This window comes from Mobula birostris, chromosome 14 (assembly GCF_030028105.1).
Source record: "Mobula birostris isolate sMobBir1 chromosome 14, sMobBir1.hap1, whole genome shotgun sequence".
In the NCBI taxonomy this organism is placed as follows: Eukaryota; Metazoa; Chordata; class Chondrichthyes; order Myliobatiformes; family Myliobatidae; genus Mobula; species Mobula birostris.
In genome coordinates, this window is record NC_092383.1 from 7,823,110 (window position 1) to 7,845,646 (window position 22,537).

General features: G+C 39.4%; 1 protein-coding gene across 5 annotated transcripts in view; it reads left to right on the forward strand.

Moving 5' to 3' along the window:
- The window catches only part of pias1b (protein inhibitor of activated STAT, 1b), a 279,909-nt gene that overhangs the window by 77,438 nt on the left and 179,934 nt on the right, over positions 1 to 22,537 (forward strand). For 2 of the 5 annotated variants that reach the window (XM_072278048.1, XM_072278050.1), the window contains exon 2: positions 560 to 643. The exons of the other annotated variants lie outside the window; for them this stretch is intronic. In XM_072278048.1, coding sequence (XP_072134149.1) covers positions 631 to 643 — 13 coding nt within the window. In that variant the 5' untranslated portion in view covers positions 560 to 630. The remainder of the gene's footprint in view (positions 1 to 559; positions 644 to 22,537) is intronic. 5 annotated transcript variants of the gene reach the window in all.

Below are 22,537 nucleotides of genomic sequence, written 5' to 3' on the forward strand. Positions count from 1 at the left end.
TACACATCAAAACCTAAAAGTGGTTGGGCTACTTGGAGCAGAAGAGTACCAACATGCATTCAGTTACTACTTTAGTTACAGGAGGTACCTAATAAAGTGGCCACTGAGTGTAGGCTTGGGCTAAAAAGGAAATACTTGAGATCTGAGGGGGGTGGTTTTTACATGCACAGGGTGGTGGTATATGGAACAAGCTGCCAGAGAAGTTGCTAGAAGCAAATGCCAGTACATTGTTTAAAAGGCGTTTGGAAAGGTACTTGGGCAGGAAAGAAGGAAATGAACCGAATGCAAGGAAAATGGGATTAGTGCCACTCATTTAAAGTCATACAGCTATTGAAAACTACAGCACTGAAACAGGCTGTTTGACCCTTCTAGGCCATGCTGAACTATTTAACTGCCTACTCCCATGGATCTGCACTGGGACCATAGCTGTCCATGTCCTTCCCATCCAGGTACCTATGCAATTGCAAGTATAAGGGAGGTGAACAATGATTAAAGATTACAGGTACTGAAGAAGTCTAGTAAGGAAGTCCATGCCCTTTTCTTTTGTCTATTATTGCAGGTTGGAAAGAATTAGTTTCATACTAAGGAAATGAAGGTGGAGATTACTGGTACTCCTCATCAGAAGGGAAAATGAGCAATATGGGTAAGCATAGAACTTATTAATCTAAGGATATTTCAGGTTGAGATGGTAGAAGAAAATGTATAAAGGGTACACACTATTTCACAAATTAGAAACTTTACAAAATTAGGTAAGTGAAGCAAGTGAAAATGCTGTCAGAGTTGAACATAGCAGCCAGCTTTTGTAAGCAAGCATCAATGCTACAATTTTTGCAAGTTGTATTGTCTAATGTATTATGGAATTTGAACACTTTTGTTTTTGAACGAACCCCCCCCCCCCCAAGGTTAGGGTGCTCACCTATCAATTTAGGTGTATATATCAGTTGAGATCACTGATCTGGTCCTAATATAATTTTACCAAGTGGGATAAAAAGGCTATTTGTGCAAAAAGGCGTGTGGGTTTTTAAAATTTCCTTTCAGTCCGTTCTGTTTTCCTCTAGCTTTAAATTTTTGAATATGTTCAAAGTATATTTGGCTCTTTTGAAGGATAGTCCAAATATTTGCTAATATGATCTAGCTTGCAACAGTCTAGTTTTTGATTTATTTACTGTAAATAGAGAAAATTCAGTATTTTTCCACTGCATGTTCTGCAGTTTTATTTAAACACTCGTATAATGTTACCTCTTGAGCCTTTGGGGTTATGATATCAGTAAGGTGCCTTTACTATCTCATAATGGGCCCTCCTTGAAGTACTATTATGTGTGTTCAGACTGTGTTGTATGTAATTATAGTTCTATGAATCTTGCTTGAATTTGGCTTGTTTGGACAAATTGCCTGCATGTGGCCAGAAGATGTACTAAAATCAACTGACGACTTTCTTTTTGGACTTGTCTTTGACACTAGGGAAAATGAAGTGGCTAGTTCTTGTAGTTTAATTAGTTGATCTGTACTTCAGTTTGGCTAGGAAGTTGTGATTGCTATTAATGAGAGCAAGTGCTGTTAAATGAAGGGGCCAAAATCTATTACAAGGTGAGTTAGATGACAAATTGCATTGCTTTACTTTTCTAGAGCCCAAAATGTGAAACATTCATTTTAGCAAGTAAACTGTGTCATTAACTTTTAATACTTGTGAGTAATTTGTAAATCAGTTTTAATCATTTTGAGGTAGATATAGGTCTTCCAGTAAGGTTATGTTTTAATCTCTGAATCCTTGTTAAAGTTAGAAAAATAACTAACATCTTGTCACTTGCATATCATTCTGGCTCTAGATCAAGCCTTTTTATTTGTCTTTGTGTGACTGGTCACTTGCATTGAAGGAACTGATTTTGATTATGGTCTTCCTTCTCTGGTTTTCCCCACTGAATGCTTTCACAAATTCTAGTTACTGTGATGAAAGGTGCACTTCATATTCCATGTTCAATAATTTGTCTTTGCCATCTTTATCTTGATGTTAGCAAATGTATAAACTTTTAACTTTTCCATCTAGTTTAATTTTAATAAAACTCTTTACTATAAAAGTCCAATGAACATTCCTAAAGAACTTCCCAGTTGCTGCAACTAAACCAACCAGTGGTCCTGTTAATCGGTAACTTACTTATTGCCCCCTTTCAATTTCACCGAGGTTTCCTATTTTATTAGGCATTCATTTGATGGTTTATCAGTTTAGAATGTGAAGTTGATAAGTTAACTTCCATGTTTAAATATATAATAACAAAAATGTATATAAGCATTCATTCAAAGTAAAGTTAGTTTTAATTTTCCGTCTCTCCCTGTTACTGTCTTGTACAATTATACCTGTAGTGGCCTCCTTCTGGCACCTTGCCAGTGTTGCCGTGTTGTTTAGTGAATATTACTAGGTTCTTTGACCATTGGACAAACGTAGCTGATCCCAACCCTCTACCATGATTGTACATTAATCACTTGTGAGATGGCACCTGATGCCAGCAGTTTCAGTACAGATTGGACTGCAAGTATCTCTTGGATGATATTTCTCTTTGGTCACCAAAGCTTCAGCACTAAGAGCAACTTGGTGATGTAGAATCAGTTTGACGGTTGTGCTGTACTACTGTCTCTATAAGGAAGACAATTAAACCAGTCACTGGTGCATAGATAGCTATCTTCACTAAAGTAAATAATGTCTTCAGTTAATATCAGTTAGCTTTCAGTTGCTTCTTGCAGCTGTTTAGCTTTGAATTCAGGGACTTGTCCTCAACTCTATGATACTTAGTACTGCAGTGTTGGTGATACTTAAGTAGAGGCCATTTTTGCTCTTGCAAATGGAGATGTAAAAGATCCCATAGTGCTGTTTGTAGAAAACTAGTGGATTCCTCCCTGTGTTCTGCCGGAATATTTGTTTTATCTCTTATTCAATATAAAGAGCTGTTGGTCATTATTGTGGCAACTCTTCCTCACAAGTTGTAGGTTCTTCAGGATAACCAGTAGTTGGTAAAATATGTGCTTTAGTACTTGTGTATTAATCCCAATAGTTAATCTTAAAGTAAAAGATAATGGACTAAACCAGATTCCAAGTACTCGCCCTTTGTCTGTACCTTTCTGCAGCGCAGCATTGTTTTCAAATTGAATTAAGAACTTGCATAGAAACAAAGTTACTGCTTATTCACAAAATCAATTACTGGTATAATTAGAAACAATTTACTTGTTGGCCATCTTTTGTATCATTTTAACTAACACCAGGGCTGCAACTTGTGCTGACATGATTTTAAAAATGCCGAAGTTGCTGGATGCTTGTTACACAGCATAGTTATTGGTTTCAAGGATGGTCTGTGATCTGCAAAAGTTATCTACATTTCAGATTATCTTTACTGCTACAAAACAAGCAGGGGGCAATCTGTTGAGATGTTTGTCAGTGTGTTTTGGTCGCTTTCCCCCCAGTCTCCTGTAGCATCTGCACTCTTTGTGATTGCTACTTACTGCCTTTAACACTAATTCAAACCTCAATTATTGCAGTGGAACAATGGAGTACTTGGAGTGCACTAGAGAGAGGAAAATAATCACCAGGTCTTCACTTATGCAGACAAAACCAGTCACTACTGTGATTAATGTTTTCAATTGTTGAGTATGTGGAAGAAGCAGAATTCATTAGAGCTGAGCACAAATAGCTGGTTTTGCATTGAGTATAAAATAACTAAAATGGATTTTTTTTGAGTGAACATTTGTGTTGGCTTTTGGAACCAGAGTTATTTTGCTTAAAAACACAAGGCATGAGTCACAATATAGTGAAAACAAATTGGGAAAATGATTGACCAGGTAATTCGTAGGAGCTTAAAATTCCTTTAAAGAGTTATAACAATTCTAACTTAAATGTTCACTAGTGCCAACTAGCAGGGCAATCAGAATCCTATAATTCATGGGTTTGGATAATGCAAAATTGAAGTTTGAACCTAAAATGGTGGCTATTATAAGCTTTAATTTTCTCCTTTATCAAATGATGAATGCAGTTTAATATTAAAAGTTGTGATGCATTTTGACAATGAATAAAATAGACAATGTAGAGTAAGTGTTACAGTTCTAAAGAAATGCAGCAACAAAGGGATCTGGGTGGCTTTCTGCCTACAGTCTTGGAAGTGGCATGGCTTGTTGAGCAGTTATTAAAGTATACTGGGATCTGAGATTCATAAATACTAGGTACAAAAAATTAGGGGTTATGTTGAAACTGCATAGGAGACTGATTTGGTCATAACTAGGTAGTCTAATTGCAATAATCTAGCTTTAGGGAAGGATGTGAAGATCCTAGAGTGTAGAAAAGATTTACAAAATATGTTCAATTGGCAAGGGATTCATCTAGAGCAGGGGTTCCCTGTCTGGGGTCCACAGGCCCATTAGCTAAGGGGTTCATGGCATAAAGATTGGGGAACTGCTGAGCTAGTATTTAGAAGAATGTGGAATTATTCAAGAGATGAAAAGTTTTGATTGTTGTCAGCATGGCTTTGTCAAGGACAGATTGTGCCTTACAAGCCTGATTGAATTTTTTGAGGATGTGACTAAACACATTGAAGGAAGAGCAGTGGATGTAGTGTATATGGATTTCACAAGGCATTTGATGAGGTATCCCATGCATGGCTTCTTGAGAAAGTAAGGAGGCATGTGATCCAAGGGGGACATTGCTTTGTGGATCCAGAACTGGCTTGCCCACAGAAGCAAAGAGTGGTAGTAGATGGAGTATATTCTGCATGGAGGTCAGTGACCAGTGGTATGCCTCAGGGATCTGTTCTGGGACCCTTGCTCTTCATGATTTTTATAAATGACCTGGATGAGGAAGTGGAGGGATGGGTTAGTAAGTTTGCTGATGACACAAAGGTTAGGTGTGTTGTAGATAGTGTGGAGGGCTGTCAGAGGTTACAGCAGGACATTGATAGGATGCAAAACTGGGCTGAGAAGTGGCAGAATGAGTTCAACCCAGATAAGTGTGAGGTGGTTCATTTTGGTAGGTCAAATATGATGAGAGGATATAGTATTAATGGTAAGATTCTTGGCAGTGTGGAGGATCAGAGGGATCTTGGGGTCCAAGTCCATAAGACACTCAAAGTAACATTAGCAAATTTGCAGATGACACAAAGCTGGGTGGCAGTGTGAAATGTGAGGAGGATGTTATGAGAATGCAGGGTGACTTGGACGGGTTGGGTGAGTGGGCAGATGCAGTTTAATGTGGGATAAATGTGAGGTTATCCTCTTTGGTGGCAAGAACAGGAAGGCAGAATACTATCTGAATGGTGTCAAGTTAGGAAAAGGGGAAGTACAACAAGATCTAGGTGTCCTTGTTCATCAGTCACTGAAAGCAAGCATGCAGGTACAGCAGGCAGTGAAGAAGCTAATGGCATGCTGGCCTTCATATCAAGGGGAATTGAGTATAGGAGCAAAGAGGCCCTTCTGCAGTTGTACAGGGCCCTGGTGAGACCACACCTGGAATATTGTGTACAGTTTTGGTCTCCAAATTTGAGGAAGGACATTCTAGCTGTTGAGGGCGTGCAGCGTAGGTTCACGAGGTTAATTCCCGGGATGGGGGGACTGTCATATGTTGAAAGATTGGAGTGACTGGGGTTGTATACACTGGAATTTAGAAGGATGAGAGGGGATCTGATTGAAACATCTAAGATTATTAAGGGATTGGACATGCTAGAGGCAGGAAATATGTTCCCGATGTTGGGGGAGTCCAGAACTAGAGGTCACAAGTTTAAGAATAAGGGGTAGACAAGTTAGAACGGAGTTGAGGAAAAATTTTTTCACACAGGGGGTTGTAGTTCTGTGGAATGCTCTGCCTCAGAAGGCAGTGGAGGCCAGTTCTCTGGATTCTTTCAAAAAGAGTTAGATAGAGCTCTTGAAGATAGCGGAGTGAAGGGATATGGGGAGAAGGCAGGAAAAGGGTACTGATTGTGGATGATCAGCCATGATCACAGTGAATGGTGGTGCTGGCTTGAAGGGCTGAATGGCCTACTCCTGCACTTATTGTCTATTGTCAGAGCAGCTGTGCAGGTTGACTCTGTGATTAGGGAGACATACAGTGTATTGGCCTTCAATCATGTAATTGAATTTGGGAGCTGAGAGGTAATGTTGCAGCTATATAGGACCCTGGTCAGACCCCACTTGGAGTACGGTGCTCAGTTCTGGTCACCTCACTATAGAAAGGATGCAGAGGAGATTTACAAGGATGTTGCCTGGATTGGGGAATATGCCTTATTAGAATAGGTTGAGTGAACGCGACCTTTTTCCTTGAAGTGACAGAGGATGAGAGGTGACCTGATAGAGGTGTACAAGATGATGAGAGGCATTGATCGTCTGGATAGTCAGTCTTTTTCCCAGGGCTGAAATGGCTGCCATAAGAGGGCACAGGTTTAAGGTGTTGAGGAGTAGGTACAGAGGAGCTGTCGGGTAAGTTTTTTACGCAGAGAATGGTGAGTGCATGGAATGGGCTGCTGGCCACGATGGATACGATAGGGTCTTTTAAGAGACTTTTGGATAGGTACATGAAAAATAGAGGACTATGGGTAACCCTAGTAATTTCTAAGGTAGGGACATGTTTGGCACAACTTTTTGGGCTGAAGGGCCTGTATTGTGCAGTAGGTTTTCTGTTTCTGAAACTTCATGGCTGGTTTATTGGGGTTGGTTAACTAGATAGGGTTGTTCCCATTTGTGGAATGTTCCAGGACGTACTACTACGTTGACTTGAAGGCAAGGTAAGGACTTAGGGGCACGTATTTAAAGAAAAAAAAATTAAGCGTAAGAAATAAACTAGTAATTAACTGAAACTCCTGGAAACAGTCAGTCAAGAGTTCCAAAAAGAAACTGAAAAGACAAAATAATTTGCAGTACAATGAATTGTGACAAAAGGCATTGTTCAGCAGGGAACTGGCATGGGCTGGATGGGTAGAATAACATGCATCATTGTAGCACAGTAGTGCAACACTATTACAGCTTGGTTTGTCAGAGTTCAATTCCAGTGTCCTCGGTGTGGAATGTGTGGGTTTCTCCCACAGTCCAAAGACATCGGTTAGGTTAATTGGTCATTGTAAATTGTACTGTGATTAGGAAAGGGTTAAATCAGGAGATTCTGGGGCTGTGCAGCTGGAAGGGCCTATTCAACACTGTTTCTGCAAAATAAAAATAACATTTGATTTCTTCTCTCTCTCCCCCCCCCCCATGCCATATATTGGCATAGTGTGCTGCGTATCCTCTATACTTCTGAATGACATTGAAAGATGTGAAGTCAGTTTGTTTTACTTGATAAAAAGGCAATAAAATCAGTAGATACGGCATGTTAGGCAAATTATATTTTGCTTTATTGTGTGTGTGTGTGTGTGTGTGTGTATATATATATATATATATATATATATATATATACATACACACACACACACACACAGTCTAGTCATATTGAGGCTGCAACTGCATGTAACAATCTATTTGGTTAAATTCCAGTTTGTACATTACAACTTGTAATGAATTTTACATGTGGTAGACTATTTTGTGAACTTAAAACTCCTGTTTCCCTTAAAAGAAATTCTAAACTTGTCCTTTTCTTCTCTGTTAATATGTTCCCTGGAGCTATCATTCTGTCAACTGAAGTAAATTAACTACTATATTCATATCAACATTCCTGGGTTGCCAAAGTTGGAGCACAGCAGTGTGGAAAATTCCCATTGCACATCAGCTTGATTCCCCAGAGACCAATTGAAGCCCTTTACTTTCCCTCAATTGTATTTGTAACCAAATTATTTTAATACTAATTAGAATATGAATTTTAATACTTTAGTAATAAGTTTCAATGGAAACCTTTTAAGCTGCTTAATACTTCATGCTCGAGTGCCAACTAAAGGGTAATTAGAGTACAATTGTTTTGTTTTTGTGTGGTTAAAACAAATTACACATCCATTTTATTCAGCTTTCCTGCATTTCTGTTTAATCTAAGTAATGTGAAAACAATGTGGAGTAAATTGAGTGTGTTCTTTGGAGTTGTGATGACAAAACCTGTGCTGAAAAGTCATTGATCTGAAATGTTTCTTTCATGTTGCCTGACCTGAGTATTTCCAGCTTTTGCTATTTGTATTTCTGTCTTTTTGCAGAATTCAAACAGACTTAATTTATGTAGGAGCTGTTAATCCACCAATGGAAAATACTGATAATAGAATGATATGAAAAATACTCAATATAGACAGTCTATATGTGAGGGAATGCTAACTTTTCAGGCATTGACAGAAAATCAATAATTAAGAGTAAAAGCAGCCACAAATCATAGTATTTTGAACTTGATCATGAATTCAACTTTTCAAACTTCCACCAAAAGAATGGAGAGATATGTATTCAAATTGCTATTTGCATCTTGTATAAATAATTGCACAATTTGTCTTTCATTTTCTAATTCATTCATCATAACCGTATCTAGGTACAGTCAATTCTGGTTAATTGGGACAGCCATTTATTTGGGGCAACTCTTAAAGAATAAGAACTAATCGAGAAAATAGGCAGAATTTCCTTTGTTTATTTGGGACACTATGTCACTTGGGACAGGAGACCTGTTGCTGAACAATCTCTAACTAGCATCAGGTGCATGTACATGTGGCTGGTGGACATGACACCACACGTAAAGCATACAGTTTTTAAATAAGCACCAGTTGCTTGTGTTTACATTGGAAAAAGTGATTTTTCTCAGATAGTTGAGTGAAATAAGTAGACAATTCAGAGCTGCTTTGCTCACAGCAGTCTCAAGCATTCAGGCTTGGAGATGCCAGAAATAGTGAAAATGAAACTTTCACTACTTCAAGTTGGGAACTACGAAGAAATGAGAAAGTATTGACAATCATCTTAAATGTTACAATGAAGATGAAAATTTGGAAGATGCAATTGTCGTTAGTGTTGTCTGAAGAGTCTACTATCTACATTAGGTGTCTGCTAATTTTCAATTAGTCAAACAAATGCATACATTAACAATTAGACACTAATACAGTTTTGTAGTACTATAATAGTATTAGTGTTCCAATTTGTTCTGTATTTCATTTAAATACATAATTTGTTACTCAGTTTGTTTTTTTATATATTTTTAACTATTTCCTTGAAATTCTGACTATTTGGGGTAGCCACTTAATTGGGCTAAAATGTATTGGTCCCAATGTTTCTCAATTAACCTGAATCACTATCTAAATTATCTAAGTACTTGCAACATCAACAGGTTGTTTATAGTGGAAACTTGCAATTAGTGGTCATAAAAGCTTTCTAATCGCTATGATATGATCTATGTAGTTGGGACATTTTTGGATAAATAGAGCACATTCACAAATTTATAATGGAAACTAACTTGAACTATATTAAGAATTTACTGCTATGGGTACTATCTCAGTTCATTGATTTGGATAGTTCTAATAGTATTCAGTATACAAATGTCAATTTTATAATTGGAAAAACAGTTCAAATTTTTTACATTTAAAGTGGGAATCTGTAATTATGTTAGTCGGTTCCCATTGTGAGTTAGTGACCTTCAAAAGGAAATTGAATTATCTCTGCATGTCCTCATTGCACATGCCCTCCCTCTAACTGTATATTGTTGAAAGACTTTAAGTTTGATTTCCTATGTGTCTAGTGTCAACTAACACATTTACATTTTAATCAAAGTTCAATTTCCTGTATTTATTTGTTGAAAGAAGGAAAGGACAAAAAGAAATGGGCTGAAATGCATTGTACATTTCTGGAAAGAGCTGTCTTTTCTAGTGTAGAATGAATTATGGGATAAAGCCAGTGGTTTTCATTCGTATTGTGCCAAGCTCTTGAATATTGAAGGCATATCTATATCCTACCCAAAACATTGGATGAATGATCTGTTCCCTGCAATATTACAGTATAATCAATGTGTGGAGTAAAGGAGAATGTCAAAAACTAGCAGTTGAGTTAGTTTCCATGTGAGTGATATTTTCTTTTCAGCTAATTTTTAAAAAATGTGGCAGTCTACTGCCATTTATTCCTGTAAATTTTAATATGCTATTTTGAAGCCTTCTGTTAGTTGGTTGACCATCGATGTTGTGTCTCAACTGTCTGTGATGCTGAAGTCAGCGCAGTATGACATGGAAAGCAAGCTGTTGCCCATGCAGCAGGCCCCGTCTCTCCATGAATCAAAGGAACGGCAGAGACTGGTACAGTTCGGCGCTAGCGGCGTCGCAGGAGTTGCCAGTCAATGTTGAACTCAACGTAGGACTGCCTTAGGTACTCCAGCTGCAGACTTTTCCTCAGGTTTACTGTGGAAGTGTTCCCTATGAGTGGGTATAGACGCAAGGCAGCAGAGTTTTGATCAGTTTTCCTTCTGGATGAGCTGCCACCCATGGCCAATGAACTCTACCTGCCTGAAGTGACTGGTTTTGAGATGCCAGCAACCCACCTTTGCCCCTTCTGTCAGTAGAAACAGTTCCACTGGGCTTAGTAGCTAAGCCACATGTGAAGACCAGGAACTGGACTTGGTTGCCAGAGCCTATTTGAGGTGTACACCATTGGGAGCATTTATAGGTTGTAGGAGCTTGTCCATGACTCAGTGTTGCAAAAACAAAGGAGCTGGTTGTGGATTACAGGAGGAATGGAGACAGGCTAACCCCTATTGACATCAGTGGATCTGGGTTTGAGAGGGTGAACAGCTTTAAGTTCCTCAGCGTACACAGCATTGAAGATCTCTCATGGTCTCGACATACTGGCTAGGAAAGGAAAGGTACGTCGCACCCGGAGTTTCTCCGGTTAGCCGACGATTTTCCTCCACGCCTCTCTGATGTAGTGGGGAACCGCATACGAGGCAAGTTACAGCAGTGGTTTGCCATTGCTTTCTGCCGAGTGAGTTTCCAAAGAGATCACCAGCTCGTAACCCAGCACGGATGGAACCTTTCGTCCTAAAGTCCAGCACTGATACCACTACGCCACCAGCTGGGTCACACCGGCTATGTGGTAAAAATAGCACCTCTTTCACCTCCGGTTGAAGTTTGGCATGAGTCCCCAAATCCCAAGGACTTTCTGCAGGGGCACATTTGAGAGCATCCTGATTGGCTGCATCACTGCCTGGTATGGGGATTGTATGTCCCTCAATCGCAAGACTGCAGAGAATGATATGGATAGCCCATGTATCTGTAGTTTTGAATGTCCCACTATTCAGGACATTCACTAAGACAGGTGTGTAAGGATCATTGTGGACCCAAGTCATCCCAACCACAAATTGTTCCAGCTGCGACCATCCGGGAAATGGGACCACAGCATAAAAACCAAGACCAACATGCTCTGGGTCAGCTTCTTCTACCAGGCTATCAGACTGATTAATTCAAGCCAATACTATTGTATTTCTGTTATATTGGCTGTCCTGTAGTACATACTATTTATTACAAATTACTAGAAATTGCACAAGATTTTTGTGTATGTGAAGGATGTAATTAATAAAGTCAAATCAGTTCAATCACAGTGTTGAATGTGATGAGTCTGTCTTTAGAGAAGAAGGCAAATATTCTCATTGTTTTGTGAAGTCATCTGCATCGTTGAATGATAGCTTGACCAAATATCCAATTTGTATGGAATGTTGACAGGCTGGACATCGAGTGCATCCAGCAATTTCTGGTTTGATCCACCTGACAGTGCAGCAGGAGATATTCTCCTCATGTTTACCTGAGTAATTGATGAGGCAGTGCATCACTATGCCACAAATGATTTTTTTTTCGGAGATTCTTAGGTTAGCTTAATTTAACATGTACTGAAATTAGTATTTCTTGCTGTTAATATTAGTAGACATTTGTAATTGATGAGACACCTATCAAAAAAAACTAAATTTTAAAATGAATTGATTTAACTAAGTTAGGCAAAATGTTCTTTAAGAGGATGAAGATCAGGTGATTAATTCCTGGCCCATGAAACGAGTTTGTCGAAACTGAGATTTTATGATAGTTGATCCCTGCACCTCTGGCTAGGAACTGAGAAACTATTATTTCTGCTCATGATTATGATCCATTGGAAGATTAGTATCTGGCCAGAATGCGACTTGACTGTGTGGTGTGCAGATTAGCAGTCTACTGATGCTTGGTATCTCCTTTGTAAGCGTTAGTGTTGGCCTGTTACTGCTTGTGCAGCCACTGTCCAGTTGGTGTTTGCAGGGCAGAAAAGTGTGCGAACTAGTTCAGTAAACATTAATTTAAATCCTAAAGTTATTTGATGTGAGCCTGGAGGATAACAAAAAAAATACTTGCATCAGGGAATAGTCATGATTGAATTTATTTTTAGATTTAACTGGTTAAGTTAATCATGGATTTGCCAGGAATAGATGTACATTGATGTATTTAAATTTAATTAAACTGGGCATATTCTGATAACTGGTAATATTTAGTTGTGTATCTCAGTGGATCTTTTATTACATTTCAGTATTATAACTTTAGGATTTAACGAGTACAATAGATGATGCTTTATCAGACAGTATGCCCTCTGGGAATGTAGCTTGTTCCATTTATTCCATTGAATGGATATCTGTTATAAACTGGCAGATAGATGCCAGCTAATATGTTAGTTTTAATATTTTTGAAATAACTGGGATTTAAGAAATGGATTAAATCTGAGAATACGGGATTTTACTATGCGTTAATGTTTTTAGGTGACCTGATAAATCACTAGTATGCATAGCACACAAGCATTAGGTAGATTGTGGGTATTAACTGTAAATAATATCCTTAATTTTTCTTTCTCAGGCAGGTGATGGGAATTAGTTTTCTCTCAAGGGAATTGGTAGGTGGCACATGAGGGAAGAAAATAATAGAGTTCTCGCATTTGATAAAATAACTCAATTTTTTTTGCAAGGACGCTGTACAACATTTCAGCACTTTTTATTTATCCACTGTTTTTAAGCATTCACAGTATTTTCATTACAAAGCCCATTATGTGTTGCCAAATTGAGTACTGTTTTGCAAAAGAAACGCAGCTTGAGTAATGAACTGCCAGCACTTTCCACACTGTTATATTTGTATGACTGTGTTTGTAATCAAAGTAGTCAGTTTTGTGGTAGTGGAACTAATTTGTGTACACCATTGATACAGTAAATTAAATGGTTTATTATTGTCACCTGTACAATAATAACTGTTTTGCATGCCACCCGTACAGATCATTTCATTAGTTATTTGAGGTAGTGCAAGGGCAAACAATAACAGAACATAGTGTTATAGTTAGAGCCAGCAGCATAGGCAGACAATAAGGTGCAAAGCTATAATGAGGTAGACTGAAGCGAAGAATCCATATTATTGTACAAGGGAACCCCATAGTCTATAAGGGGGATAAAAGCTGACTTAGTCTGGTTAAGGATTTCAAGCTTTTGTACTTTCTGCACAATGGGAGGGGGAAATAGGAATGTTTGGGTTGGGTGGGATCTTTGATTATTTTGCCTGCTTTACTAAGGTAGTGAGAAGTATAGACAATCAATGGAGGGGAGGCTGGTTTCTTAAAATGCAGAGCTGCGTTCACAACCCTTTGCAGTTTCTTGCGGTCTCAAACAGAGCAGTTGCCATACCAAACTGCGATGTATCGGGATGGGATGTTTTCTCTGGTGCATCTATAAAACTTAGTGAGGATCAAAGGGGACATATCAAATTTCTTGAGTGTCTTAAGAAGTAGAGGTGGTGGTAAGCTTACTTTGCCATGGTGTCCACATGATTTTACCAGGGCAGGCCATTAGTGATGTTCACGACCAAGAACTTAAAGCTTTTAAACCTCATGACCTCAGCATGGATGTAAATGGGATCATGTGCATTGCTCCCTTCCTCAAAACGATGATAAAATCTTCCTTTTCTGATTTTGAGGGGAAGATTGTTGTTGTGTTACTCGAGGCTCTATCTTTTTCCTGTATTTGCTCTCATGTTAATTAAGTTGTACCACTGTAGTGGTCTCATCTGCAACCACGTAGATGGAGGTAGAACAGGATCTTGCTTGAGGCTGTACTTGGAGCATTGTGTATAGTTTTAGTCATCCTAATATAGCAAAGATATAGTTAAACTGGAAAGAGTGCAGGATGGTACCAAGACCAGAAGGCCCAAGTTATAGGGAAAGATTGGCTAGGCTTTGTGTAGGAATGTAGGAGATTGTACCACAGGAGGAAAAAGCTGGAAGTCATAGCTTTAAATTCCTTGTCGTTAATGTGCTGGTCCAAGCACAGATCCTCTGATATTAGTGTCTTCACAAAGAAGGCACAATAGTGCCTTGACTTTGAGAAGTTCGTGTAGATTTGGCATATCACTAGAAACTTTAGCAAACACCTATAGATACAATGATTATCCTATGGAAACACCATTTTCCGGGAATGTGGTGGATACAGCCCAGTCTATCACAGGCAAAGCACTCCCTACCATGAGTACATTTACATGAAGCACTGTCACAGAAATTGACATTCATCATCAAGGACCCCTGCCGGTCCAGGCAATGCTCTGCTGCTGTTGTTGGGCAGGAGATACAGAAGCCTTGGATTGCACACTGAGGTTCATGAACAGTTATTACCCTTCAACCATCGAGTTTCTGAACCAGTGTGGATAACTTCATTATCACTACTCTGAATTGATTCTACCACCTACAGGTTGACTTTCAAGGATTCTTTACAACTCAAGTCCTCAGTATTAGTTTTATTTGCAGTTTGTCTTTTGCACATTGGTTGTTTATCATTCTTTATGTATAGTTCATAAAATTTCATTTTTTCCTGTAAGTTCAAGAAAATGAACCTCAAGGTATTGTATTTTGTATTATGTACTTTGATAACAAATTTATTTTGAACTTTTTGATTGAGGGGTGACCTTACAGAAGTCTTTAAAATTATAAGAGGCATAGATAAAATGGATGGCAAGTCTTTTCCTCAGAACAGGGGAGTCCAAATTGTGTGTATGGGGGGGGGGAATGAGTAGGTGACTTGGGTTTAGGGGAGAGAGGAAGGATTTATGATACACGAGGGGCAACTTTTTTTCATGCAGAGGGTGGTGAGTATATGGGGAGAGTTGCCTCTTTAAGAAGTCCTTGTACAGGTACATGGAGGAATGGTGCTTAGAGGGATATGGGCAAAATGCAGGAACTTGAGCTGAGCTGGGTGTGCATTGTGGTCAGTGTGGTGTGATTGGGCTGACGCTTTGTGCTGTATTACTCTCTGATTCTATAACTTGCCCAATAATTGATTGAAACCCAATCAGATATTTGAATAGAACTTTGTAATCAATGAAAGATGTCTTATTGTATAGGATCAATTATAATTACAGTAGTACAAGAACAGAAACAGGCCTTTTGGCCCATCTAATCTATGCCAAACTGATCCTGCTTAGTCCTATCAAGGCACAGCTGGACCATAATCCTCTTTGACCCCTCCCATCCATATACTTATCTAAACTTAAGATGTTAAACTGAGGCATAGATGTTCTTTTTCATTTGCCACATTATCATAGAATTAAAATAACACTCACTGGGAGGGTTACCATGGTATAGTGGTAACTGGGGTGCCTGTAAAGTTTATAGAATGGTTCTTGTGCTCCTTGTACTAAGATCTCCTAGGGCTGATTCATTTCAGAATCAGGTTTATTATCACCGGCATGTGACATAAAACTTACTAACTTAGCAGCAGCAGTTCAAGGGGAAACTACAATTGTTGCGTAGTTCATTTTGTTGGGAGTCCACTGTTGGTAGTTATGCCATCGGAGAAGAACAAAGTGAGAGTGAAGAATCCCCAGCTCCGAACGAACCCCAAAAGAATTGGGGTTAACCCAATTTAGCGCATTACGGGTGTGACTGACATTTGGAACTGTCCATACGTGGCACGCATGTTTTGTCTGACACGGTTTGGGTATTGTGTGATGATCACTTTGTTGAAAAGTCACTTACTTTGAGAAATTGTATTCTGCGTCATAACTTCGGACAAGGCATTTCGGCTGGGAGTTGCGTTTGGGAGCTAGTTTGGGAAGTCTCTCCTCTCGAATATTTCAGGGATCATTTGGACTTATTAAATTACCACCTTAAGACTGTGCTTAAATAAGATTTGTTAAGAATTGTCTTTAAGTTCAATTGTTTGATAACTATAGATGCATAACACTGTTAACATCCATTTAAGTTAATCGTTTGTTTACTGTTCCATGTTTTTTGAGTAGAGGTTAATAAATGTCATTGTTTATTTTATAAAAACTCAACTCATTCATCTCTGTTGCTGCTGGTTCATAACAATAGATTATTAAAAAAAGTGCAAAAACAGAAATACTGTATTTAAAAAAAAAAAGTGTGGTAGTGCCCAAAGCTTCAATGTCCATTTAGGAATCGGATGAGAGAAGGGAAGAAGCTGTTCCGGATTTGCTGAGTATGTGCCTTCAGGCTTCTGTACCCCCTACCTGATGGTAATGGTGAGAAAAGGGTATGCCCTGGGTGCTGGAGGTCCTTAATAATGGATGCTGCCTTTTTTTGATACACTGCTCCCTAAAGATGTCCTGGGTACTTTGTTGGCCAGTGCCCAAGATGGAGCTGACTAGATTTACTTTCGGTCCTGTGCTGTTGTAAACGTAACTTTGCTATATCAAATAACGACAGCACAAAAGGAATGTTACTTATCTTTTCACCCGTTTATTTCTTCAAGCTCAGCCGACGAGTGAATTTGGACCCGACATCAGGGAGAGACCCTTTCTCATCTCCCCGGCGGTTCTGCTGGTGCACTGCCCGATGTCAGAAGTTATAAGGCCACCGATACAAAAGGACAATCAGTTTGATAACCATTCGGGTCAAGTCAGTGGACTGTTGATACAATCAATTTGTTAGACACTCCAGTCACCTTAATTAAAGAAAAGAATGTCCTACCTGGTTTGCTGGAGCCACAACTTAATTACAAAGATAAGAACATCTGTCAAATTTATGCTTTAATTAAGAAAGGAATGTTCTGTCTAATTTCCATCAGGTACTGCTTTTTGTCAAAATCAAAAGGTGTGAAAAGCCCAGAGACATCTGATGTAGATCTGGGCAAACTTTAACCCTTATCTTGCTCCAAAGAAAGCAGCTGTGAGACATTATTCAAACACACTGCAGTCACAGACATAGTACTGAATCCATTGTTTACAGGAATCTTGAGAATCCCCCATTCCTTTAAACTTTATCACTGTAGCCCCTCTATACCAGACAGTGATGCAGCCTGTCAGAACTATCTCCACGGTACAACTACAGAAGTTTTTGAGTGTATTTGTTGACATGCCAAATCTCTTCAAACTCCTAATAAAGTATAGCTGCTGTCTTGCCACCTTTATGACTACATCATTATGTTGGAACCAGGTTAGATCCTGACACCCAGGAACTTGAAGTTGCTCATTCTCTCCACTTTTGATCCCTCTGAGGATTGGTATGTGTTCTTTCATTCTGCCCTTCCTGAAGTCCACAATCAGCTTTCGTCTTACTGACTTTGAGTGCCAGGTTGTTGCTGCGGCACCATTCCACTAGTTGGCATATCTCGCTCCTGTATGCCCTCTCGTCACCACCTGAGATTCTACCAACATTGGTTGTATCATCAGCAACTTTGTAGATGGTATTTGATCTATTCCTAGCCACAGTCGTGTACACAGAGTAGAGCAGTGGGTTAAACACACACCCCTGAGGTGGGCCAGTGTTGATCGTCAGCGAAGAGGATATGTTATCGCCAACCTGCACAGACTATGGTCTTCTGCTTAGGAAGTTGAGGATCCATTTACAGAGGGAGGTACAGAGGCCCAGGTTCTGCAACTTCTCAATCAGGTTTGGGGGAATGATGGTATTAAATGCTGAGCTATAGTCGATGAACAGCATCCTGACGTAGGTGGTCTAAAGCTGTGTGGAGAGCCATGGGAATTGCATCTGCCATTGACCTATTGTGACGATAGGCAAATTGCAATGGGTCCAGGTCCTTGCTGATGCAGGAGTAAGCTTGGGAGTTTAAGTGCAAAGCAAAGAAAGTAAGGGACTGACTTTGTTTTCAATACTGAATGGTGTATTCTGGGAAGTTTGGCACGTTTGGAGATTGGGTGAGCTGACATGGCTGTTTTATTCCCAATTAAATTGGCTGGGCTACATAAATTTATTTACATGAAAATACATTCATTTTAGCATATTAAGCACAGCAAATATCCATACCAAAAATAGCCTTGTTGTGTCACTGGGATTTCAGATGTTCTAATAGAATATGAAATCCTCTCAGTTACAAGGTTTCTCTTCCATTAGCAATTCATAAGCTAGTATCTATTCAGTATTGAGGCTCTCATTGTATGTATTGCTTTTCACATTTTCTCTCCTCCAGATTCAAATCACTGAAGAACGTATTTCAATTCAATTCCTGAATTATGACTTTAAATGATTTGAAGTGATGATTCAGGGTACAGTGAAACTCCAGTTATAGTTATTTGATTGGAGATTCTGGAACGAGAGCTCAGAATCCTGAATGCAAGCAGGCTGTGCAGTTTGAGGCCTGTGGTCTTGAATGTGGCTGGGATCAAGTCAGGAATATGGGCTGGATAGTGGCTGAAATGAGTTCGGGGTCAGGAAGGTGTGTAGATGTGCAGCTGGGCTGCTGATATACAGTCTTTCCCACTCACTCTAAACTCAGTTCATTATACCATAACCTAATGTTTTAAAGTGAAATTATTGTGTTTGTGTATTAATAGGAGAAATGCCTAATTGCTTGGAAAATCTGCAAGTCTAGCACAATGCTGGATTATGAGATGTTTGTCTTTTTCATCTTGTCATCGCTACTAGGTGGGAAGGCATGTTGCGATGAGAAGATTTGGGGTCTGCAGCAGGTATAGGTAGTTTGAGTAAATAGGCTAATTGAGTTCAGATTAGGAAAGTGCAAAATTCTAAGATCTTTTTTGGTATGAGGAACCTAAAATGTAGAAAGACTCCAGATAAGCAAAATGTAGATGGATCTATACAAAATGTTAGCAGGTGTTTGAAAAAGCAAATTAACTTTTATTGTAAGGGGTTTGAAATTTAGAAATGGGAAAGTGTTATAATTGCATGAGCTGCTAGTGAGCCAACACCGAGTATATTGCACAGGTTTGCTCCATGGATTAAAAAAAAATGCACACCTGTAATGGGATCATCAATGGATTAAAGCATTGTTTGTCAAATTAGTAATTCTTGAATGAATCTCTCCAATGAATATTGATAAGCTGTTCAACCATTACCACCAATAAAATGCCTTTTATTTTTTATTATTTATTGAGATAATGTGGAATAGGCTCTTCTGTGCTTTTCAGCAACACTGTCCAGCGATTTTAATCGTAGCCTAATCACTGGATACTTTACAATGACCAGTCAACCTCCCAATTAGTTTATCCTTGGACTGTGGAAGGAAACTGGAGCACCTGGAGGAAACCCACGAGATCATGGGGAGAATGTACAAACTCCTTACAGGTAACAGCAGCAATTGAACCTGGGTTGCCTGTGCTGCAAAGTGTTGTGCTATCCACTACATTACTGTGCTACCCAATTTATAGTATTGAGATACAGCACAGTTAATTTGTTCCCTTTCCCTGCAACGGTTACACTGGCTGCCCAGACTCTGACTTGAGATTATATCTGGACCTTGTATCTGTGTTTTTTCCCTCCCCAATGCAGGCAGCCACACACTAAATCAGTTAACTTAAAGCCGACGTCTTGCAATATTTCCAAGGACTTTGGTTAATTATCCTATAGAATTCTGGTTATTTTGGAAGATTTGACTTGGTTTAATCTTTGTTCCAAATTTTGCCAATACCTCCACCCTGTCAAATTAATGTCATAATGACATTCAAGATTGTGTAATGTCATTTCCAGTACACAAGTGTAAAGGAGAATTGTTAATTTGAATCTAATGCAGCATTGAAATAAAACAATGAGAAAAACAACATCGTAGTCATTTTTTTTTATTGGATCGGTGATCCACAGGCGTGAATAAATCTACATGGAAATCAGCTATAGAAAGTGGACAAAATGATCATGAAGTATGCTACCTCAAACTTTATAGTAAGTTTATTATAATAAATATCGCTTGTACTACCTTGAGAGATACTACCCAGCACTGGAGTGAAAATAACTGGTTCATTACTGTCCTTTGAGGTCAGCAATTTGCCTTCCAATGGCTTTTTTTGTGACTCCTGTTCCATGAGAAAGTGATCAACTCCAGCTTGTCCTCTTTGGGTGTTTAAGCTTGTCATTCCATTGATTTTATTGTTCTTGGATTTACTGAGTGCTCAAAAGAGAACTAATCTCAAAGTTGTATATAGTGACATATGTACTTCATTAATTTGCTAAGAACTTTTCTAAAACTGCATGCTTACCTTGCCGATTGTGTCGGTGAAGCACTGCAATGTTCTGCGGGCAAAGTACAATGCTTCTAAATATGCCTCTTGAATTAGTCTGCAATCTGCGCATGTGATTTCCCTTGAAGCAGTGTACTTTTAAATCAGCTTAATGATCTGCAGATTTCACTATCGTCTGAAGGACTAAGCAGACCAGGCAGGTACAGTACCTTTAAGCTAATGAAAGTTCATAGCCGTAACCAGAATGGAGGCGGTGGAGATGGGGTTAGGATGTGACTCCCAGCCAGGCTGAAAACGCAGAAGGATGAGGCCCCTCAATCCAGCATCTTGTCAGCAAATGTGCAGTTGCTAGAAAACAATTGAGTTGAGAGCAGGGTTGATCTGTTGGAGGGAAATGAGAGATTGTTGCGTTTTATGCTTGAGCGAGATGTGGCTTTCTTCCAGCGCATCAGATACAGCGATTAGACCTTAAGCCTTCTCGATTTACAGTATGGTCTAAATTGCTGATTCAGAAAAGACAAAAGGTGGAGGTGCATTTCATGATAAATTCTCAGTGGTGCTCTGATGGTGTGGTTTTCTCGACCTTGACGGTCAAATGCTGTCCATTCTATTTACCCAGAGAATTCTCCATAATCCTGACTGCTGTTTACATAGTGACCGACTAGGATCAAGAACTTGAGATACTGCATGACGCTGTCTCCAAATAAACAGTTCATCCCGATGGATTTCAAGTCATATTTGAGGGTTGTTTGAAGAAAACCTTCCCGATTACCTTCAGCATATAACCCATAGCATCAGAGATCTCAGCACATTAGACCACTGATATACTAAGTTAAGGAATGCTTACTGTTCCATGCCCAGATGGAATTTTGGGAAATCTGATCACTTGCCTGTTCTTCTCCAACCTGCCTACAGGCAAGTCCTAAAGAGCAAACCTCCTGTGAGATTAGGACAACAGATGTTTATGGGAGGCAGAGGAGTGGCCACGGGATTGCTTCGAGTCAGTAGACTGGGCTGTATTCAAGGACGTGTGTGGATCTGATTAAATGTGTCATGGTTGTCAGAATCAGATTTATTAGCAGTTCAATGCAATACATAATCTAGCAGAGAGAAATAATGAAATAGAACATAATAAGTAAATCAATTACACATATTGAATAGTTAAAAAATGCAAAAACCAGAAATACTGTATATATTTTTTAAAAGAAAAAGTGAGGTAGTGTCCAAAGGTTCAATATGCATTTAGGAATCGGATGGCAGAGGGGAAGAAGCTGTTCCTGAATCGCTGAGTGTGTGCCTTCAGGCTTCTGTACCTCCTACCTGATGGTAACAGTGAGAAAAGGGCATGCACTGGGTGCTGGAGGTGCTTGATAATGGACGCTGCCTTTCTGAGACATCGCTTCCTAAAGATGTCCTGGGTACTTTGTAGGCTAGTACCCAAGATGGAGCTGACTAATTTACAACCTTCTCCTGCAGCTTTCGGTCCTGTGTAGTAGCCCCTCCACACCAGACAGTGATGCAGCCTGTCAGAGTGCTCTCCATGGTACAACTGTAGAGGTTTTTGAGTGTTTTTGTTGACATGCCAAATTAGGCATGTTGACATGCCTAATAAAGTATAGCCACTGTCTTGCCTTCTTTATAACAACATTGATATGTTGGGACCAGGTTAGATCCTCAGATCTTGATACCCAGGAACTTGCAGCTGTTCACTCTCTCCACTTCTGATCCCTCTGAGGATTGGTATGCGTTCTTTCGTCTTACCCTTCCTGAAGTCCACAATCAGCTCTTTCGTCTTACTGATGTTGAGTGCCAGGTTGTTGCTGTGGCACCATTCCACTAGTTGGCATATCTCACTCCTGTACACCCTCTCGTCACCACCGAGATTCTGCCAACAATGGTTGTATTGTCAGCAAATCATGGACTTTATTAAAACCATTATAGACAAGTGTGTCCCCACAAAATCATTGTCTTCCCCAGTCAGAAACCCTGGATGAACCATGAAATCAGCAATCTGCTGACAGCCAGATCAGAGGCATTGAAGATGAGTTATCAAGAAAGTTGCAAGAGTTCTAGATAAGATCTTTGGAAAGCCATCTCATGGCAATTCGAGACTAAACTTAAATCAATGAGGGATGCTTGACAGTTGCGACGGGGCTTTAATATTGTCACCTCAAAGTTAAATCACGTGGCATTGGTGACAGCAGAGCTTC